The sequence below is a fragment of the Diabrotica virgifera genome, chromosome 6 (genome assembly GCF_917563875.1).
Source record: "Diabrotica virgifera virgifera chromosome 6, PGI_DIABVI_V3a".
NCBI lineage: Eukaryota > Metazoa > Arthropoda > Insecta > Coleoptera > Chrysomelidae > Diabrotica > Diabrotica virgifera.
Window position 1 is genome coordinate 146,655,549 of NC_065448.1, and position 23,402 is coordinate 146,678,950.

Below are 23,402 nucleotides of genomic sequence, written 5' to 3' on the forward strand. Positions count from 1 at the left end.
AATTAATGACTGAAATGTAACAATTATTAGCAGCTGAATCAACTAAGAAAAAGGTCTAATTAAATTAATTTATTAACCCGGGAACAGTCACACTCTTTTCTGTCACACGATCGGTCGTGCTTTGGATTTTATTTAACTACGTATTTAAAACAAATTTTTATTTTATAGTACTTTTATTTACTTGTTATGTTAAAAATATCTATTTTTAACAATTAATAAAAGAATATAAATTACAAAGGATATAAATAAACGTTACAAACACTAAAATATAAGCAAAGTATGTAATTCCGCTGGTATGTTCTGCTAAATTTTGCGCAAAGTGCCTATGGTTCTTTTCATGAGCATTTTTCAGTGTGTCACAGTTTTTCGATTTCTCTCTAACGCATTAAATTGTATGTGACAGAAAAAAACGCACGTCGCTGGTTACATTTCGTCGGTGAGATTTATAACATTTAATCTAGTTGTCAATAGATGGCGCCAATAATATAATATTAAATATTATAGTATTCTATATAAAAAAATTTAATCTGTACAATTTATAAGACTATACAAATCAAAGAAAATACCATTTTGTAAATGCAATAAACACAATTGATTTGTTTTTATACCAAATTGCAAATAAAATGTGACAACTGTCAGATTTAACTAAAATGTCATGTTAGAATAAATGTCATAAATGTGTATTTATCACGGACTAACCTTTTTTTCTATCTTTGTGACGCACTGAAAAATGCTCATGAAAAGAACCATACAACTGTTAATTTATGGTTAATACTGTTATGGTTAAGAGATCGTTTATAGTCCAGAAAGCCACTGCGCATCCGCTAGGAAAAATATTCTGATTCGGAGTTTTTGCACAATCTTACTCAAAAAGGACACCTTTTAACAAATTTGCATGTTGGCAGGACCAAAAGGTGGTCATAAATTTTTTAAACGTTTTTTTTTGTTTTTTTCCTAAAATTATTTTTTTTTTGCATGGAAAAAAGTTTTTTTAGGTTTTTTGGATCATTCCAAACAGAAAAGGTCTTAAGTGACTTTTCTCTAAAAATGATAGTTTTTGACATATAAGCGATTAAAAATTGAAAAATTGCGAAATCGGCCATTTTTAACCCTCAAAAACTATGTGAAAATTTGAATGTTGCCAAGGTAGGTAGATATTATTTAAACATCGAAGATGTTTAAATCCCGAAGAGTTTTTTGCAATACATTATTCAAAACTCCTTTGTCTTTTAATTGCTAATCAAGCGTGCGCGACACGTATAAATAATTATATAAATGTTTATATTACTGAATAGAGAATTGAAGTACCTTTCAAATGAGCTAGCACACGACCCCTATTCTCATTTAAAAAAAATCATCGATTACGTCATCACGTCCAGATGGATGACGTCACTAATATACCATATATGCCATAATATCATAACTTAAAAATAAAAATCGACCTGTTTCGGGATTTTTCCTGAAAGTCGCCGGTTTACGAAAAAACGAATTTATTCCTTTCATTTGCACCATACTGTATGCACATGCAACGGTGGAAAATAGTGTCGCGCACGCTTGATTAGCAATTAAAAAACAAAGGAGTTTTGAATATTGTATTGCAAAAATCTCTTCGGGATTTCATCAATCGATGTTTAAAGAATATCTACCTACCTTGGCAACATTCAAATTTTCAATTTTTCACATAGTTTTTGAGGGTTAAAAATGGCCGATTTCGCAATTTTTCAATTTTTAATCGCTTATATGTCAAAAACTATCATTTTTAGAGAAAAGTCACTAAAGACCTTTTCTGTTTGGAATGATCCAAAAAACCAAAAAAAAACTTTGTTCCATGCCAAAAAAAATAATTTTAGGAAAAAAACAAAAAAAAAAGTTTAAAAAATGTTTAACCACCTTTTGGTCCTGGCAACATGCAAATTTGTTAAAAGGAGTCCTTTTTGAGTAAGATTGTGCAAAAAATCCGAATCAGAATATTTTTCCTAGCGAATGCGCAGTGGCTTTCTGGACTATTAAATATGTATAGATATCTGAGTACAAAAAGACCCTTGACACAATACTAGAAAATTTTGACCTAAGTTTTCAGTCGCGCGTTATATTTTATCTAACAAAAGACAGTTCTACTCATACATATTTAGTTATGCTGTCCAGTACCCTTGGACATGCGCATTACTACACTCTTCCTCGTACTTACGAGTGGAAAACTATATTGCCAAAGTTTTCATCAAGTTATCACGGAAAAGGATAAAATCTTAGATTTTTTCTAACGGCTAATTATTTTAATTTAATTTAACGGTTAATTATTTTTACAGTTCATAGCTTACAGAGATTAAGTATAGTTTAACAATAACTCTTAGTGAACAGCCCAAACATTCTTTATTTATAATTACAGTTTAATGCACAATATATTAAATTAATGGATCTAATACTGAATTAATACTTTTAGCACGAAACTACAGAAGGTAAAGACATGAGGTTGATTCTTCAAACTCTTCGTTTTCCTAAGCCACCGGCTAATATTTCTATTCGAACATTGTTCCAAAAATTGGTACCTACAATTCCAATTGTTGTAAATAAAGCCGGCATGGATATAGTTGGAAAAGGGATTTTTGATGGATATTTATCAAACAAACAGTGGGAAGTACTTAATGGAGTTCAGGAAGATCTGCACGCAGAATATAAGATTAGAAGGGAAATGTTGCTAACCAGATTGGATGTTACCATACAATCTTTTCAGGTAAATTTATGTGTAAATTAACCTCATTCTCTATAAATAAACACCTGTTCAAAAGTTCATCACATCAAATCATACATGGTACATATCAACAAGGCACAAAATATCCATGATATTTTTATAAATATCAAAATACCGGATATATGTATATGATATACACTCACCGGCACAAAATTTCGCCACCCAAAATTTTTGATTAAGTTTCAGAATCTATTTTGTTTCATACTCTTTTGTATTATCCTGGAAGTATCACTAAGGTTTTGTTTTTTGAATTATCCAAATATCTCTTTTCTTGTAAGAGCTGTAAATAAAAACACTGCTTTGAAGGTTTTTTTAATTAAAAATATCAAACTCGCTAAAATTAACAAAAACAAAATTAACAATAAAACCAAACAATTCAATAGCGGGTATGTCCATCTCTTGCAGCAACGACTGCTCGCAATCTGTTTGGCATCTAATAAAGATGTGTTATCCTTGCCTCGGGAATAGCCCGATATTCCTCTACCAGTGCCATAACTGTACCAAATTTTCTGGAGGCCTAGGATGCGACAAATAGCTTTTTTTAATTCATCCCATAAATACTCAATAGGATTGAGATCTGCATGGTTATAACAGCAGATCCAATAAGATGTAAATTGGAGCTGGAAGGTCAGATAATAGAACAAGTGATGGAGTTTAAATACCTAGGCATCACACTATCTAGCTACGGAAGGCTCGAAACAGAAGTGGAAGATCAAGTGAATAGAGCAAACAGAGCCGCAGGTTGCCTGAATGACACAATATGGAGAAATAAAAATATCGGAAAAGAAATGAAAGGCAGAATTTACAAAACAGTCATCAGACCAATAATGACATACGCGTCAGAAACACGACCCTACACAGAGAGGACAAAAAGATTGCTCGAAACAGCGGAGATGAAAACCCTTCGAAAAATCGATGGTAAGACTATGGGACAGAGCTAGAAGTACAGATATACGACGGAGATGCAAGGTGGATACCATTAATAACTGGGTAAGAAACAGAAGAATAGAATGGAATGACAGCATAAGCCGAATGACAACAAATAGGGTAGTCAGGACAGCGAGAGACGGTTCCCCAATAGGAAGACGATCAGTGGGAAGACCACGAAAACGATGGAACGACAAGTTACTAGAGGCACATTGAAAAAACAGACAGTCATGTCTATACAAAAAGAAGAAGAAGATTGAGATCTGGGCTGCACGCTGGGCCATTCTAATCTTATCAATACAACCTCCATTTTATGAGTCAATCAGTGTTTTTATTTACAGAAAATGGTACAGCTCTTACAAGAAAGGAGATATTCGGATAATTCAGAAAACAAAATTTTAGTGATGCCTCCGGGATAATATGACAGGACTATGAAACAAAACCAGCCCTTCCATTTTTCCACAGAATGTTTTAAAGCTAGGAGGAAATACAACACTTCTATTCATCCCCGTATAATGCAACAGCAAAATTTTTGTGTTACCGGAATAATAGTCCATTCTTTCACGGTTTTTGCTCTAAATTTTAAAGATCCGCTTGGATTGACATGAAATTTGGCATGCTTATAGCTTACATGTCAAAGAAAAAAAGTGATATTGTGCCGATGTGTGCTTTTGCCCTGGGGGTGACTTTCACCCCCTTTTGGGGGTGAAAAAATATATGTCCAAAATAAGCCCGGAAATGGGTAAACTAACTAATTTTAAGTAACTTTTGTTCCATAGAGCTTTTTCGCCAAGTCAACACTTTTTGAGTTATTTGCGAGTGAATATGTTAATTTTTCAACAAAATAACCACATTTTTAGACGGTTTTTCGCAAATAACATTTCAAAAAGTATTTTGTCGAAAAAACGTTCTTAGCAAAAATATAGCCTATAAAAAAGTAAAAAAAAATGGTGTACGCGTTAGGTCTCTGGATCTCGTAGAACTAGAGTTATAGCCAATGAAAAATAGATTCATATTCACCAAATTTTAAATAGAATATTTCGACGTCAAATATCGAAAAAATTAAGCACTTTTTGGGGAAACCCCATTATAACTTTTTTAAAGTCTTTAAAAAAAGATTTATTTCTGTTTTTACAAAAAGTTTATAGCATTAAATTTAAGCAAGTTAACGCTCAAAATAAAGTTGGTTCCTTTTTTTGTTTTTGCAAAAAAAAAATCGGGAAGACCAACCCCTAATTAGCAACTTAAATGAAATTAATCGTTACCGCTCCACAAATTATTTTACTTATGCTGTGTTTATATGATCTGTAAGTTTCATCGATTCAAAGTGCTTATTTTTGAAAAAATTTGGTTTTAAAGTAAAATTTTTAAAAATTTAAATTTTAAAAAATATGCTTTTTTCAAAATAACTTAAAAATTGTTCGAGATACCAAAAATCTCGAAAAACAAAAAAAAATAGATTTGCTTTTCTGAATATCATGTATTTTTTTGTTTTTCTATTAGATAAAAATTGATTAAGATTTGGTGTTTCTAAATTTGCATACATTCGTGATCAGTGACTCGTTCAACCCCTTTTAACTACAGCCCTTTCAATAGTAAGGACTTTGAACCGATGAAACTTACAGATCATATAAACAATATATACACGAGTCAAGAAACTTGTGAAGTCGTAACGATTAAGTTCATTTAAGATACTAATTAGGGGGTGATTTTCTCGATTTTTTTACCAAAACCAAAAGGGACTAACTTTAGTTTGAGCGTAACTTGTTTAATTTTGATGCTAGAAATTTTTTTTATAAAACAAAAATGAAGCTTTTTTTAAACACTTTAAATAAGTGGTAATGAGTTTTCCCCGAAATGTGCTTCATTTTTGGTTATTTCACGTTAAATTATTCCATTTGGAATTTGACGAATATGAACCTATTTTTCATTAGCTATAAATCTGCTTCTACTAGGTGTAGAGACGTGATGTATACACCATTTTTTTAAATTTTTTACAGGCTATATTTTTGCTAAGAATGTTTTTTCGACAAAATACTTACTATTTGAGTTATTTGCGAAAAACCGTCTAAAAGCGTGGTTATTTTGTTGAAAAAATGAACATATTCACTGCCAAATAACTCGAAAAGTATTGACTTAGTGAAAAAACCTATAGAACAAAAGTTATTTAAAATTAGCCAGTTTATCCATTTCCTGACTTTCTTTGGACGAATATTTTTTCATCCACAAGAGGGGGTGAAAACTACCCCCAGGGCAAAAACACATATCGGCACAATATCACTTTTTTTCTTTGACTTATTAGCTATGTGTATGCCAAATTTCATGTCAATCCAAGCGGTTCTTTAAAATTTAGAGGTTTTGCAATATTTTACCGTTAAAGAACGGACTATAATACCAAACGATATCAATGCATGTACCTACAAACTGGTGCAAGAATCTTGAAAATCTGAGTACAAATAATAAAGTTATAAATTATCAAACTTAATCAAAAATTCTGGGTGGCGGAATTTTGTGCCGATGAGTGTATATCCGATATAAACTTACGTGCATAGAAATCGGCCCACTTAAAAATTTGGTCATTTTTGATGTCTCATATTTCCTAAACCTGTTGGCCGATTTAAGTGATTTTTTAAACATGTTATAGCCTGATTCTTTAACAATACTACTGTAATAATATTGTTGCTAAACAGGTAAATCTTCGTTGTATACCGGGTGTACCAATCAAACTGTTTTTTTCTCAAAGTTCGCATCACTCTGTGGAATATTCTAGCATTTATAAAATACTGAAATTAAAACCCAACTATAGCCTCAGGTTGTAGTTTCACCGACATAGTTGCGTTCTTGACATACAAATACGGAAACTACATAAAAACACGGATCATATCCCAATCGGTAGAGGAGTCCCACAGGGCGATACCTTATCGCTAAACTGTTTACCGCAGTACTAGAATATGCTTGTAAAAAATTTAACTTGGAAGAGAGAGGCCTGAACATTGACAGTAGAAGATTAACAAATATGAAATTCGCAGACGATATTAGTTTTGTTCTGACAACCTCAAGGAGATATGTACAATGCTACATGCACTTTAGTTAGTGTGTGCCAGTGTGGGTCTTAAAATAAACATCTCTAAAACAAAATTCATGACAAACCTAGTACCTAGCGGAAATATCAATATTGGAGACAACGAAGTAGAGCTGGTGGAAAAATACATACACCCTGGACACGAAATAAAGATCACAAGAGACAACCAAACATGTAAACTACCAAAAAGAATAAACCTAGCATGGGCAGTCTATAGAAAACTCAAAGACATCTTTAAAAACGATATACCAATTTCTTTAAAACGTAAATTGGCACGATAAAGTGCCAAATCTGCCATTATTATTTCAGCCGACTCATTATCATATTTTAAAGTTGCTAAATTATCTACAAACTCAGTTTCCTCAACTTGTTCTTCTCTGCTTAAATGAACACCATTCTAAATAAATCATCTTGGAGGAGACTACTAACTCAGTGAGAGCTTTATTAGTGGACTGTTTAGCATAGGGTGAATTTAAAATAGAATAAAAAAAATAACAGTAAAAAAACCAGACCTTAAAGTAAATTGTAATAAAAATATTTCCTACCTTGTCATTTCTCGTTGCACAAGCTGGAGCAGGCCTGCTATTTTTCGTACTGCTATTGCTGAGTAGTATAAATCACTCGCGAGGACTATATTGAGTTTCTATACACTTTTCGGAATAATTGTAAGTGACTGTTAACCAAGAGAGTTGGTTGGCGAAATTGTCTTTTTAAAAATGAGGCGAGTAGGCAGGTAATTACATACAAAAAACTTTAAGGTTTTTACTTGAAAATAATGATAAAAATTAATACATACTCACTGAATTAGGTATTGGCCTACTCGTATATACGGGGTGTCCCATAATATTGAAAAGAAAATGAATTAAAATATTCTTTACAAAAACAAGAAAATTAAAAATTGTTATTCCTACTTATGTGGACGAACCACAACCGCCCACCACAATACGCAGTATTGTTACGGCTCAAAAGGCAAAGGACATAATTTTACTATAGAGCGTTTATATATACCACTATTAGTTTTCACTGTGGCCACTCTAACTATACCATCAGATCCAGGATGAACCTCAATTATACGGCCCAAAGGCCATTGTAGCGGGGGAATATTATTTTGGCGGATTACCACTAAGGTACCTAGTTGGACGTTTGGAGACGGAGAATTCCATTTAGCCCTTTGATGAAGAGTTTGGAGGTACTCCTTAGACCACCGTTCCCAAATCTGTTGGTGCAACTTATTTAATAATTGCCAACGATTCAACCGATTGTGCGGAACATCGAGCAACGTTTCTTCGGGCGGAGCACTCAAAGGCTCCATGGTCAAAAAATGTCCTGGAGTTAACGCACTAAGATCGTTTGGGTCTGAACTTAACGGGCATATTGGCCTCGAATTCATGATGGCCTCAATTTGAGAAAAAATAGTATATAACTCTTCAAAAGTTAGTACTTGTTCTCCAATTGTGCGAATTAAATGACCCTTTACCGTCTTAATATTAGATTCCCATAAACCTCCAAAGTGTGGAGAAGAAGGGGGAATGAGATGCCATTGAATAGATTCATGAGAAGCAGCTTGTGATGCCAATCTGTTAAGTTCTGCTCTGGCTCCAACAAAGTTAGTGCCATTGTCACTATAAACATGTTGACATCGGCCTCTACGACTGACAAATCGCTTAAACGCAGCTAAAAACGCGTCAGTGGATAAATCAGATACGAGCTCTAAATGAAGAGCTTTTGTTGAGAAACAAATAAAAAGCGACAAATACGCTTTAAGAGTTTGAGACTTTCGAAGTTTGGAAGCTCTTATAGGAAAAGGGCCCGCAAAATCAACTCCAACATTACTGAAAGGTTTTAGTTGAGATATTCGAGCTAGCGGTAGATTTCCCATTAACGGAACTGGAGACAAAGGATTCACCTTAAAACATTTAACACATTTAGACAGTACTCTACGAATGGCTCGTTTGGAAGATATAATCCAAAAACGCTGAGAAATTAGGTATTGAACAGTTTGAAGCCCGGCGTGTAGATATTGCAGATGAGTAGATTCAATAATCATATCAGTTAATTTACAACTGTTAGGAAGTAATGCCGGAAATTTGCGATCATACGAAATGGGCGCATTAGCTAGGCGACTACCTACACGTAGAATTCCCTTTGCATCGATAAAAGGTGAAAGCTTTCTTAAATTTTTTGGAAGCAGCTGTTTATCTTGGATAAAATTTATTAAAGTATTAAAAAAGATCTGCTGTGTTCGTTTAACAAAAACCAGTAAGGAGTTATGTTGCTCCAATAAACTTAAACAACCTATTTCCAGATTACCATATCGGTTTTTGGTTACATAATGGAAAAAACGAATAATGTAACACAAACATCGAACACACCTATTTAAAGACGAATGACGATCCAATAAAATATCTAAAAAATTATTGGGAATTTCAGCAATCAATGCGACAGTCCGCACTTCCAAATTTACATTAGTAGACTCCTTTGAATTAAGTTCAAAGAACGTTAGCGGATCAGATTGTAAGAAGGTTGGCCCCACCCACCATTTGGAACAGTTAATTAACTCAGAGGGTAAGCAACCCCTTGAACCAATGTCAGCAGGATTTTCTTCAGAAGGAACATAGTGCCAACATGAAGAAGTTACTCGATCCTGCACAAAAGCTACTCTATTGCTCACAGTTTTCACAAGTTTTCCACTGATGAGGGGAAGATTGTAACCAACGTAATGTAACAGCAGAATCAGAATAACAGTATATTTCCTTGATTTCTACTTTATCTTTAATAACAGAAGAAACAAAGGAGACTAGTCGAGCCACTAAAACCGCAGCAGACAATTCTAATCTGGGAATAGTAAGTCCCTTATTAATGGGTGCGACCTTAGATTTAGCTATAACAAAAGAAACAAAAGGTTGGCCTGAAGGTGATAAGCATCGAAAGTACAAGACAGCGCAGTAACCTTTCTCGCTAGCGTCACCAAAACAGTGAACTTCTAAGCGTAAAATATCGTCAATTAATAAACGACGAGGTAAATTTAATTTACTCAAATATGCTACATCATCAATGTATTTTTTCCACAAACGGATAATTTCTTTTGATGGAGCATCATCCCAACCAATCTTTTGAGTCCATATTCTTTGAATAAGGTGTTTAATTAGAAATGTTATTGGAGATAAAAATCCAAGAGGATCAAATATTTTTGCTAAATTGGACAAAAGATGACGTTTTGTACAAGAAGAGTCTAAAACTTGAACTTTAAAAGCAAATGTATCCGAAGAAGCGTCCCATTCCAACCCTAATACTTTAAGTGTTTTGGACGAAATATCATCATTAAATGTAAGAGGTTTTATTGCTAAATCTGATACAGCTAATCCTTTCAATAAATCGGGTACATTACTGGACCATTTTTTCAACTCAAAACCTCCTTTGGCAAGTAAGGCAATAAGTTCGTCTCTTAGTGCTAAGGCATTTTCGAAACTAGGACAGGAAGAAACGATATCATCAACGTAGGTTCCAGTTTTAAGTGCCTCGGCTGCTAGAGGAAACGAATCCCCGTCATCATTAGCCAACTGATGTAGACATCTAATAGCAAGATAAGGAGAACAAGAGAGACCATAAACAACTCTGTTGATACGAAGATCTCGAACAGGTTCAGAATTATTAGAACGCCAAAGTACTCTTTGATAATCTGTTTGAGTAGGATTAATTAAAATTTGCCTATACATTTTAGAAATATCGGCCGTAATTACATAACCATGCAATCGAAAATTAATCAAAATTGTACAGATGTCAGTCTGAAGCTTAGGACCAGTGAATAATTTGTCATTGAGTGAGGGTTGATTTGGAAGATGCCCGGAACCATTAAAAACGACCCTTAATTTACTTGTTAGACTTTCAGGTCTTAAAACACAATGATGCGATAAATAGTAAACATAAGGTGAATCGAAGTTATTCAATGGGACAGGTTCCATGTGACCGAGCTCAACAAATTCCTTCATAAAGGTGCGGTATTGGTCATAAAGTTCAGGAGATTTTTGAAGCCTTCTTTCTAATGAATAAAACCTACTAAGAGCAAGTGATCTAATATTAGGAAAGACAGGATTTTCTTCCTTAAAAGGTAGATCTACTACAAAGCGTCCTGAATGTTCACGCGTATAAGTATTCATAAACATATTTTCCACTTTAGCGTCATCAGGAGCTAAGCAAAAAACTTCAGGGACTGCTTCTAATTCCCAGAATTTCTTTATTTGCTGATCCAAAGAAACCGTATCTTCAACTTGGCAAAATAAAGACGTAAGAGTAGGTGCCTTTGAAATATTTACTTTTCCCATAAGCACATAGCCAAATATAGTATTAATTGCATCAGGTTCATCTTGATTGCCGTAAATACGTCCATCCAAAAGAATTGTAGAGAATACATCAGCTCCTAAAAGAATGTCTATGGATCCTCTATGAAAGAAGTTATCATCTGCTAACTTTAAATTAGCAATATGGGGCCAAGTATTAACTTCTAAATTACATAAAGGCTGATCCTCACATATTTTTGTCAAGACTAACGCATCGGTTGTCAAAATAGGAGAAGATTTACGTACTGGTTTAAAAGAAATGGTAACCCCACCTAAATTAGTGTTCGACTGCATAGAACCTAATCCTTGGATGTTAGCTGAAGTTTTCATGGGACGTAAACCTAAACGCCTAAGGGTCTTTTGACAGATGAAGGACGTCATGCTTCCCGAATCTAACAGACACCTAACAGGTTGGTAGTTACCGTGACAATCAAGCACCTCAATACATGCAGTGGAAAGCAAAGTACTTTTATCAGCGGAAGAAAAACACACAGAAACGGATGATCCAGTCGTTGAATTTAAAGTGGATGCCGCCGAATCTTGAACATTCTCTTCTTTCTTAGAAGAGGAGAAGCAAAGTAGTGTATGATGTTTTTTATGGCACGAGTGACAAGTCCATGTAGATTTGCATAGGCTAGAACGATGTGATCCAAGACAGTTAATACACATCTTGTTCTTTTTTATTAATTGAAATCGATCTACAGGAGATTTTGCCAAAAAAACGGAGCATTTATAAATGGCATGGGTATCATTAGTTTTACAGATAGAACATTTTGGTTCAGGTTCTGTTTGAGCAAGCAATGATGTAGATTTGGAAGAATTAGGTTTTTTAGAAAAGTTAGATTTTGGTTTAGTGTGAAAATCAATATTATCTAAAGCGAGACAACTTTGATTTAAAAAATCAATCAGTTTTTTATAGCTTGGGATGGTTGAATTATTATGAAAAAGCTCAAAACGTGTTACTAAAGAAACAGTTAATCGTTTTAAAATCATTTGAACAAGTATAAAATCCCAATGTACTGTGGGTAGTCCTAGCTTATTTAGAGATGCCACATTTTTCGAAAATGTATCTAACAACTTGCGTAGTTCTTTTGGATCTTCTGAAGTCAGTTGTGGTGAACTTTCAAGGTTATTCCATAAATTGGCAGCGATTACCCTAACATTATTAAACCTTTCACAAAGCAGATCATAGGCAATTGGATAATTGTTTGCTGTGATGTCAATATGATCCACAGCATCGCGCGCTGCACCCTTTAAACACGATAGTAACAAATTAAATTTGTCAATTGGTTGTAAGTAAGTAAGAGTATGAACGCGAGCATCAAACTGATCTATAAAACTTCTAAATTCAGTTATTTTTCCACTGAAAGATGGCAATTCCGGTTTCGGTAAATTAAAATAATTTATAGGTAAAGGATTTTGAGACTGTGAAGTTGATGTAGTTTGCTGACTTGATGTTGAAGATTTTCTAAAGGCTTGCACGTATGTTAATTTAATTTTATAATATAATTTATCAAAATTACTACGGCAATCATCTTCGACTTTAAATAGCGCGTCCTCATTATCTTGCTCAGAAACTAACATAATTATTTTATTATGAAGATCATAAAAATTGTCACGAATTTTTTCCAATCCTTCATACATAACTTCCAAAACCGGGTAAAAATTCTTATCGTCAGCAGCTACCTTTAAAGCAACAGCATGAATTTCAGTCATTTGTTGCACTTCAACTTGTCTTAAAGATTGATATTTTTTAATTTTATCTGCCATTTTGTAAATTTAAATGTAGAATTAATAAATTTAGAAAAATATGAAATTAGCGTTAGGAAATAAAATAGGTTCACCACACGAAAATTAATAAAATACAACCGAACTTTGTGCTAATAAAATAGAAAACTATGTCCTCTGCTATTTGAATATTTATAGACAAAAAATAATTATAAAACATAAACCCTTTAAATAAAAATTACTGTGTAAAATAAACACACAGTTTCATCTATAATAGAGTCAACCTGTATAATAATTATTATAACAAAATTTGTCTATTGGCCGACGTTGACAATTTAATAATAATTACTTTTACATTAATGTGTTCCTTTTTTACTTAAAAAACAACATTAACTGAGGTATAGGTACCACTAACGATCGGCACAAACAAAAAACCAATTTACTAATTGATACGTGATTTTAATTTTGTAAAGAATATTTTATCGCCTTATGTTAAAGAATAACAAAAAAATAAAGTCAAAGGAAATGCGGTTAAATAACCTGAATTTGATTCTGATCTTTGTAAATTAGCAAAGTATGACAATAAAATCAAACAATGCAGGTTTAAAAGAAACTTTCCCCGACTATATTACCCTCTTAGAAAAATGAAAAATGCAAGAAAAAAATATAGAAAATGGATCTATCAGGCTCGTAACGGATCAATAAATCATCTTGGAGGAGACTACTAACTCAGTGAGAGCTTTATTAGTGGACTGTTTAGCATAGGGTGAATTTAAAATAGAATAAAAAAAATAACAGTAAAAAAACCAGACCTTAAAGTAAATTGTAATAAAAATATTTCCTACCTTGTCATTTCTCGTTGCACAAGCTGGAGCAGGCCTGCTATTTTTCGTACTGCTATTGCTGAGTAGTATAAATCACTCGCGAGGACTATATTGAGTTTCTATACACTTTTCGGAATAATTGTAAGTGACTGTTAACCAAGAGAGTTGGTTGGCGAAATTGTCTTTTTAAAAATGAGGCGAGTAGGCAGGTAATTACATACAAAAAACTTTAAGGTTTTTACTTGAAAATAATGATAAAAATTAATACATACTCACTGAATTAGGTATTGGCCTACTCGTATATACGGGGTGTCCCATAATATTGAAAAGAAAATGAATTAAAATATTCTTTACAAAAACAAGAAAATTAAAAATTGTTATTCCTACTTATGTGGACGAACCACTAAATATTTGCACGTTAATATTGCACCAAAACAATAAATATTGACACTGTAAACACCCTTCCTAGAGGTTCATGAGATTGGCAAAAACAATATACCTGCATATTTTTTAAATTATAATAATTTGACCCGTATCTACTTTTTATTTTTGTTTCGGTTTTTGAACATATAGAAAATTTTTGCCGAGAATATTCTCGAGAATATTCTTGTTCTCGAGAATATTCTCTTCAACATCACTACCTATTCGTTGGACTGACGATCTCAAGACATTTGATGAAAAGTGCTCAAAATAGAGCACAATGGACAAAAATGCGGGGGGCCTATGTCCAGCAGTGGGCGCAAAGGGCTGAGTGAGTATGATGATGATTATCTCTTTGATTCTATTTTCTACCTTAATAAATTCATCTTGTTTGCATTCTTGATCATAATTGTTGTTCTTTTTATTTTAGTGGTCAGACAGAACAAAAGGAAAAGATGATGTATTTGAGAAACTTTATCATGACAGACGTAAGTTATTAAAAGTTGAACCCGACGTAGACCTAGCTGATTTATTAGCAGCAAGAACTGACATTGCCATTATTGAGAAAACTAGTAGTTCTTCTGTAAGACGAAATACTCGATCGTCCTTAAACAGAGTCATAATCGGACAGGTGGGTATATTAAATTATCAAAGATATTTCATGCTTAATATAAAGGGTGTCCAGAAACTCCCGACAAACGGTTACCGGAGATTCCTCGGATAATTTGAAGATAATTTAACCCGATTCATCTAGTCCGAAAATGTTTCCTAAGGGAGCTAGAACTCTAAATATCTTTCTAAATATCTGTCTTGTAATGAGTTTTTTTTAATAGCTCCAGAACGCTTCTATTTAGAAAAACGAAAACGGGTACGCCTATTTATCTTCCAGAGATACACTGATTCCATCAATTGCGAATTTCTAGTACCGGTCGTAGGCGTCCGTTTTGGGTAGGGCAACAGTTATTTTATCGCATAACTTTTTTGTCTTTAACTTTTAAGTATTTTTGACACTGGATTATTCAATTTCGAGGTATTCTAGTACTAAAGGTACTCTTGCTTTAAGTCGGCAGACTGCACCATTTTCGAGAAAAATGGATTGACTATTTTTCGTTTTTTGAATTTGAAATTTTTTTTCAAAATAAAACAATGCATTTTATCAACGTAAAGCAAGAGTAACTTTTAGTACTAGAATACCTCATAATTTAATAATCTAGTGTCAAAAATTAACGACGAAACCGAGAAGCGATAAAATAACCGTTGACCTAATCAAAACGGACGCCTATGACCGGTACTAGAAATTCGCCATTGATAAATCGATTTATCTCTGGAAGATAAATAAACGTACCAGCTTTCGTTTTACTAAATAGTTCTTTTTTTTTTTAATTTTTTTCAAATAATTCAAATCAAATTTTCAAATCCATTTTTCTACAAAACGGTGAATCATACAAAGCAAGAAAACCTTTTCTAGAATACCTCAGAGTTTAATAATCCAGTGTTAGAAATACTTAAAAGTTAAAGACAAAAAAATCATGCGATAAAATAACCGTTGCCCTACCCAAAACGGACGCCTATGACCGGTACTAGAAATTCGCAATTGATGGAATCGATTTATCTCTGGAAGATAAATAGGCGTACCCGTTTTCGTTTTTTTAAATAAAAGTGTTCTGGAGCTATTTAAAAAAAAACTAATTACAAGACGCCATATTTCAAGAGCTCTAGCTCCCTTAGGAAGCATTTTCGGACTAGATGAATTGGATTAAATTATCTGAGGAATCTCTGATCTTCGTTTGTCGGGAGAGATTCTGGCCACCCTGTATTTTTCTCAATCAAACCTAATTAAATGCAAAAATTAGTGCGGTTAACTCATGTAGCACAGTAAATGAGCAGATTTTATTAATAAAACATTTCTTTTTATTTTAAAATTCTTAACATATAGGTTAATTCATATTGGATATTTTGAAGTGAATCGACAAATAACAGAATTTTGACAAAATAGTAAATGAAGGAAATGGTATTGATTTGTTCGGACTTTCGAACAACCTAGAAATCGCACTTTGGCTAAGCATACAGTATTAAAAATACAGTTCTGGATTACAGTACAGGAAATAAAAACAATAGTTTTTTTATAATCAACTATTTTCAATGGGAAATAAGCCACAATTTTACCAAAAAAATGATTTTATTAACGTTTCGACACCCTAGTTGGGTGTTGTTGTCAAAATACAAAATAATACTAGATTAAACAAAAATGTTGTTGCTTAGCATAAAATTCTTATAATAATTTATTTAATCTGACTCATTTATATCGGCAATTCAGACATGTATTATACATGATATTACCAATATTGATGAGTTGCGTTCCTGGGACGACTTTACTAAAAGATAGTTCATTCGATTACATGAAATCAACCTCAACTCAAGAATATCCGCCACAAAAAATCATAGCATGTGATCTGTCTTTAAAAAGACAACCAAATGCAACGGTTGCAGTAAAATTCTCGCGCTAGAGATTCCATAGTAAATCACGAGGGAAAACCAGGAAAAAACCTCGTGATACTATCCCGACATCGTAAGTATTTGGGCTTATATTTAGTTTACTCTCAAAACGAATACCAAATTCTGACTTTAATATAATATATGCTATTTTAAATTATAAATAATATTAATAACACATAGATATTATGTAAATAATACTAAAATATAAAATAATCGTGGTATTTTCTTTCTATTGACTTCCTCTTTTAGTATGAGTAACCACATCCTACTGCATTCTACCGAGGAATTTGCGACACAATTGTTTTCATTTAGCATAATTAAAACCGTTTCTTTGATTTTTCTCTTTTTACTATCAAGACTATATTTGAATCTCTCCACTGAACTCTATGTTCATTATCTCATGCGTGTTTACATATTTGAGATCTATCAAATTCTCTATTTTTAATATAAGACTAATGTTCACTTATTCTAACGTTTAATGGTTTTGATGTTTCACCTAAATAAAATTGTTCGCATTCACAAGGTGTTTTATAAATACAATTCTTTGTTCTTTCTTGTTCATTGTTAGGTTTAGTTTTAGAATAGATCTCAATGTGTTTGTTGTTTTGAATGTTGTTGAAATGTTGAATTTATTTCCTATTGTTTTAAGTTTCTCGGATAGTCCTTTTATATGTGGTATTGATATTTTCCTCGTATTATTTCTTGTGGATGTTATAGGATCCCGTTCTACGTTGTTCTGTTCTATTCGATCCAATTTTGACAATTTCTTATTTATAAACGATAAAAGATAATCATTTTTTAATAAAACAGAAGATGTTAACATTTTTTTTATACTTAAATTTATTATGTACATTACAGTAGTTAGTTTCTTGAAATATATGGAGTACATACAATGGAAACGAACAGAGCACTGAACAGTTACAGTACACAAAAAGAATCCTAATTGTACAAAATCACAATTGGAAATAGTTTCTTTGAAAAATATATCGGCAAATTTAAAGAAACGCAGATATATTATTTTATAATTTTTTCATCTTATAACTTTTACAAGAAACCGTTAAAGGTTAAAAACTAATTCCATTATGTTTATAGCGTGGTATGCCGTCTTGAAGCTATTTTATTTTAAAAAAATGGTAGAATTGAAAATTGTCAATTTTGTATTAGAGGAAAAATAGTATATTTTACTAATAAGCTTGAACAGAAAAAATACTCATAAAATCACATAATACGCATTTAAAAAATTAATCGATGCAAAATATTCAATATGAATAAACTTGTCCGTCCTATCATTAATATTTAATACGAGTTAAATTTTACTAGTTTTTTTTTTATTTTCAAATACTTCATAAACTGGCATTTATAGATTGAGTCAAAAGACGAAGTAATCAATCTCTAACCACGATGCTATTTTGTTTCTAGGAAAATCTATTGCTGTCAAGTTTGAACTTATTCACTTTTATTGTCAATTTTCTGGTATAAAAAACTTTATACAGCGTTCTGCATGATTGTTCAGTCATTTGCTTGCTATCCGAAATATCATTCATTACCAAGCATGTGATATTTTTACATTTAAATTAAAAGTCTTACATGAACTTAATAAGTATATGACATTTTGTTTCTTAACATCATTTCATTTTACATGAAATTTACATTCTCTTGTCCATAAAATTTGGTGCTCCACCCTGACTCTTGGTTAGCGTTTCTTATGGCTTCGAATATTCCAATATTCGTTTTCGATTGTTTGCTATAGAGTTTTCTTCTGTGTTGCATTATCTACACTATTTAACGGTTACTAATGTCTTCTTTCTGATATTTTAGCCCTCATTATCATTCTCTTTGTCTTTATCGCTATCTAGAGTCTACTTCCCTTATTACATTTCCCCATAAGGTTCTAGCTTGAGCCTTCGCTTAACGATCCTTTTCACAGAAAAGTCCTGCATAACCGTCTGCTAGCATGTAGTGATGTTGAAAAAGTAACTATTGGTTTCAAAGTACTCGTTACTTACGAATACCGAAAGTAACGATTACTATACAGAGAGACAAATCGTTACTTTGATTACTCTGATTACTTCGTACCAATCGTACCAGAGCGAGTAACGTCTATTGTATCTACTTTGATTACTCTGATTACTTCGTACCAATCGTATTAGAGCGAGTAACGCCTATTGTATCTACTTTGATTACTCTGGTTACTTCGTACCAATCGTATCAGAGCGAGTAACGACTATTGTATCTACTTTGATTACTCTAATTACTTCGTACCAATCGTATCAGAGCAAGTAACCACTATTGTATCTACAACCAGTACACTTGATTACTTTCTATAAAAAACTACCAATCGTATCCCAGTGAGTAACGGACGGGACCGGTATTTTACGAGTGTTATCGAATATCGTTATCGTTATGAAGCGTTTTAAGGGTGTGACGGAATACCTATACAAAATACCTACCTACTGAGAAATACGATTCTCTATATGGTTACTGGTACTCAAATATAAAAGTAACAAAAGTAATCATAGTAACCAAATCATTTTTATCCCTTAAACAGATCGGTGAAGGTCGCTGTTATATCGGAATACCTATACAAAATACCTACCTACTGAGAAATACGATTCTCGATATGATTACCTGTACTCAAATACAAAAGTAACAAAAGTAATCATAGTAATCAAAGTAACGAATAAATGATTACTTTATACAAAAGTAACGATTTATCCCTTAAACAGATCGGTGAAAGTCGTTGTTATATCGGAATACCTATACAAAATACCTACCTAATGAGAAATACCGGAAAAATGATTACCGGTACTCAAATACAAAAGTAATCATAGTAATCAAAGTAACGAATACTGTAAATGATTATTTTATACAAAAGTAACGATTTGTAACGATTACCCGAAAGTAACTATAATCAACATCACTACTAGCATGGCTTAAGTGGAATTGGGCGGGCCATGTAGCCAGAATGAAGGACGGGAGGTGGACCCAAAAAATTACAGTGTGGAGACCAAGAGAAGACAGAAGAAGTAGAGATAGACCACCTACCCGATGGACAGACGACGTCAAAAGGATTGCTGGGAATTGGTTACAGGAAGCCCAAGATCGACAAAACTGGAAGAAATTAGGGGAAGTCTATGTTCAATTTTTGATGCAGAAGGCTGGATAATGATGATGAACCGTCTCCTACCAGGTCTTCTTTGATCTTCTTCTACTCTTTCCAGGAGCTAAACAATTTTTCGTATTGGGTGATTGTCGTCTCGCCATTGAACATGCACATGAACATCTTAACCTTCTTCTTTAAGTGCCGTCTCCAAATCGGAGGTTAGATATGAATTTAAACCAGTCACTTAAATTCTTCAACCATGACACTCTCCTTCTTCCTATACTGACATTAAAGGATGTCAGAGAAGAGGTCGACCCAGAACAAGGTGGAAAATGGACGTAGAAGATGAACAAAAACAGATGAAGGAGAATGGTCAATGAAGCCATGGGCCTACTAGGCTCGATGCGCTAATTATTGATATTAAGATATGCCCTATAATTTTCTGGCTCTGTGGCCCATGGTCAACTTTTCTTGCATCCATACTCTGCTGAAATACCATCGCTTCCTGGGCTTTTATTCTGTTTTATCTCTGCAATTATTTTCTTACTATCTTACTGGAATCTGATAACTGTTTCTGAGTTACGGGTTGCTTATGGAGGAGTCTGTTTTTCTCTGTTATATTCTTTTTCTTCTGTTACCATATTACTATTTAGTACTTTGGCTTAAAATTCACTAAATTTGATGCACCTAATACTGCTGTCCTTTTTCTTTACCCTCTTTATGGAGTTACACATATTGTTTGTTCGACTTCCATTGTTGAAACGTGAAAGTGTCTAAACACTTTCATTTCTAGTTATATTTAAGATGCCTCGAATTATATACGTAATTCGCCTAAATTATTGTAGAATTTGTTAAATTATCATCATCATCATTCTCTTTGCCTTATCCCTATGCGGAGTCGGCCACCCTCCACATTCGGCATTTCTCCACACAATTCTATCTTGGGTCATATCAATGTTAATTCCCTTTACCAACATGTCCTGCCTTATCGTCTCCCCTCAGGTCTTCTTTGGTCTTCCTCTCCTACTCCTTCCAGGAATCTGCACTTCAGCTATTCTTCGTATTGGGTGATTAAGGTCTCGACGTTAAACATGACCAAACCATCTTAACCTATGCTCTCTCATTTTGGCATAAATTGTATCATTTTTTGTCACTCCACTCATCCATCTAAGCATTCTCATTTCCGCCACATGCATTCGTTGTTCCTCTTTCTTTTTCACTGCCCAACATTCAGTTCCGTACATCATAGCCGGTCTTATGGCTGTTTTATAGAATTTTCTCTTCAACTTCATTGGAATTTTTCTGTCACACAACACACCACTCGCTTCTTTCCACTTCATCCATCCAGCCCTAATTCTACTGCGTGCATCTCCATCTATTTCTCCATTACTCTGTAATACCGATCCTAGGTATTATTATTGTTAAATTATCATATGCTTGTAATTAATGAAAATATTATGTGATTTTGTCTAATATTGCTCCTATCATTAAATTGATATGCCACTGCTTATAACATATACGCCAGGGCAGATAAATAAAAATGAGCGATTTCAGGGTAAAAATCAATACAGGTATTTGAAGGTGCTAAATCGTAGGGGGGACATAGTTAATTAAAAATACATACAGAGGTACTCGCAAATCAACCTCAGTTTTTTATAAACAAAGGCTAAAGTCAGAAAATATGGTTTTTTGCCTGTAGCATTTTTTGTATCATGTTTACAGCAAAAGTTGTATTATGAAAGTTGTGTATCATAAAAAAACAATTAATTTTAATTTTGATTAGTTAAAATTGATAAATAATTAACCGAGATAATTGCAAAAAACCACATTTTTTGCACTATTTTGTAAATGTTAATAACTTTTACTAAATATGACCTAAGGAACATATTGTACCTTAATTATGAGGATATTATGTGCCCTTACTAGAGTGCAAAGTATCAAGAAGATCGTTTTGTTAGTTTACGAGTTACGTTAATTGTTTATCCAAAACATTGAATGTTTAAACATCTATTGTTGCCCAAGGGGTATTTTCAGAGCTTTTTAGCCAAGTGGAATGAGTTTTTAAAGACTCAAACTACTAAGAAATTAAAAAAAAATTATACATTTATTATTTAAATGCTCTTAAACAAGTCGTTTAATAAATAGCGAGTTTTTCCTTATAAACATTTAGAATAACTTTGTTATTTTTCACGACAAATAATTATAATTAGTTGTATCAGAAAAGTGGTAAAAAACACATATTAAAAACTAAAAATAAACTTTCTATGACCAATAATACCCAACTTATACTTTTTTTTTGAAAAATCATATCTGTATTGTTTATAAATATTAAGAGTCGAAATTTGCAAAAAATCATAATAGACATCTATATTTTACATTGCAATTAATAACTACTGTATATCTTGTATTTAAAATGAGTAATAACCCTTTAAAATGAAGGTACTCGAGCTGACTTACTGGGACCGTGTGATGGGGGAAGGATCTCTGAGTCCGCTTTCGCGCTTCGAGATTTTGGTATTGAAAGTTCAAATTGGAGCACTTGAAAATTTTTACAATAACTCCGCTTCCAGAGAACGTAGAGCCTTCATTTTTTTTTTAAATTGGGGTAACTGGACGAAATAATAACGACTAGCTAATTTCCATTCACCGGAAAAATCGGGAAATTCTGGAAAATGGACTTTTTTATTCAACATTCATTTACAACGTTAACACTATTTAATATATTTCAATAAATATTTTCATAGCATATTATAAATTTGTAAATAAATAATAAATGTACAGTATATATATCTTTATATATAAGAAATAGTGGATGTGTGAGTTATTCGTAAGGGGATTTTTCCACATTCTCTATTTCATTTGTTTTTATCTTTATATATATACAGGGTGGTTCATCGTATTTGCCTCGGTCTCTGTACGGAAAACGACTTGATATTTAAAAAAATATTCTTGACAGCAATTTACAGGGCAATTAACACTACAATCTAAAACTAATGAAAATTATACAGGGTGCTTCAAAAAAGAGGGGTATATTAAAGTTATATTTTCTCTTATGGAACACCCTACTCGTGAGCCATTTTTGAATTTTCCTTAAAAAAATAAGCTATATTTTTATAAGGGTTTCCTACACGTAAATACATGGTGTTATGATTTATTTCAATTTTTATAAGAATGTAAGGTTTAAGAAAAAAAAATTCATATCTACGAATCTAAGAATCCGTGACAAAATTTTTCTTGGATCTTTATAATAGACTATTCAGCATATTGGAACAGATATTTATTGTAATAATATTTATAATTATTTAATCGTACATTTTTAGATTTAAAAATTAATTAAAAACAAAAACATTCAACAAAACTGAAAACATAAACAAAAACATACCTCATTATAGGCCCAAAACTAGTTTTAATGTGTATCTACAAAAACACATATTAAGTATGTGTTTTTGTGTTTTGTGTTTCTCCACAATACACCAGGGTAGAAAAATAAATATGAGCGATTTCAGGGTAAAAATCAATACAGGTATTTGAAGGTGCTAAATCGTAGGGGGATATAGTTTATTAATAATACATACAGAGGTACTCATAAATCGACCTCATTTTTTTATAAACAAAGACCAAAGTCAGAAAATATTAGTTTAGCATAGTTTACAAAATCTCAAGAAGATCTGTTTGTTAGTTTACAAGTTATATTAAATGTTTATCCCAGACATCGAATATTTAAACAATCATTGTT

At 32.7% G+C, this 23,402-nt stretch overlaps 1 protein-coding gene across 2 annotated transcripts in view; it reads left to right on the plus strand.

Annotated features, from left to right (window-relative positions):
* Positions 1–23,402, plus strand: part of LOC126886922 (protein FAM98B) — a 78,447-nt gene that overhangs the window by 11,430 nt on the left and 43,615 nt on the right. For both annotated transcript variants that reach the window (XM_050654083.1, XM_050654084.1), the window contains exons 4-5: positions 2,441–2,731; positions 14,498–14,698. In XM_050654083.1, the coding sequence (XP_050510040.1) occupies positions 2,441–2,731; positions 14,498–14,698 (492 nt within the window). The remainder of the gene's footprint in view (positions 1–2,440; positions 2,732–14,497; positions 14,699–23,402) is intronic.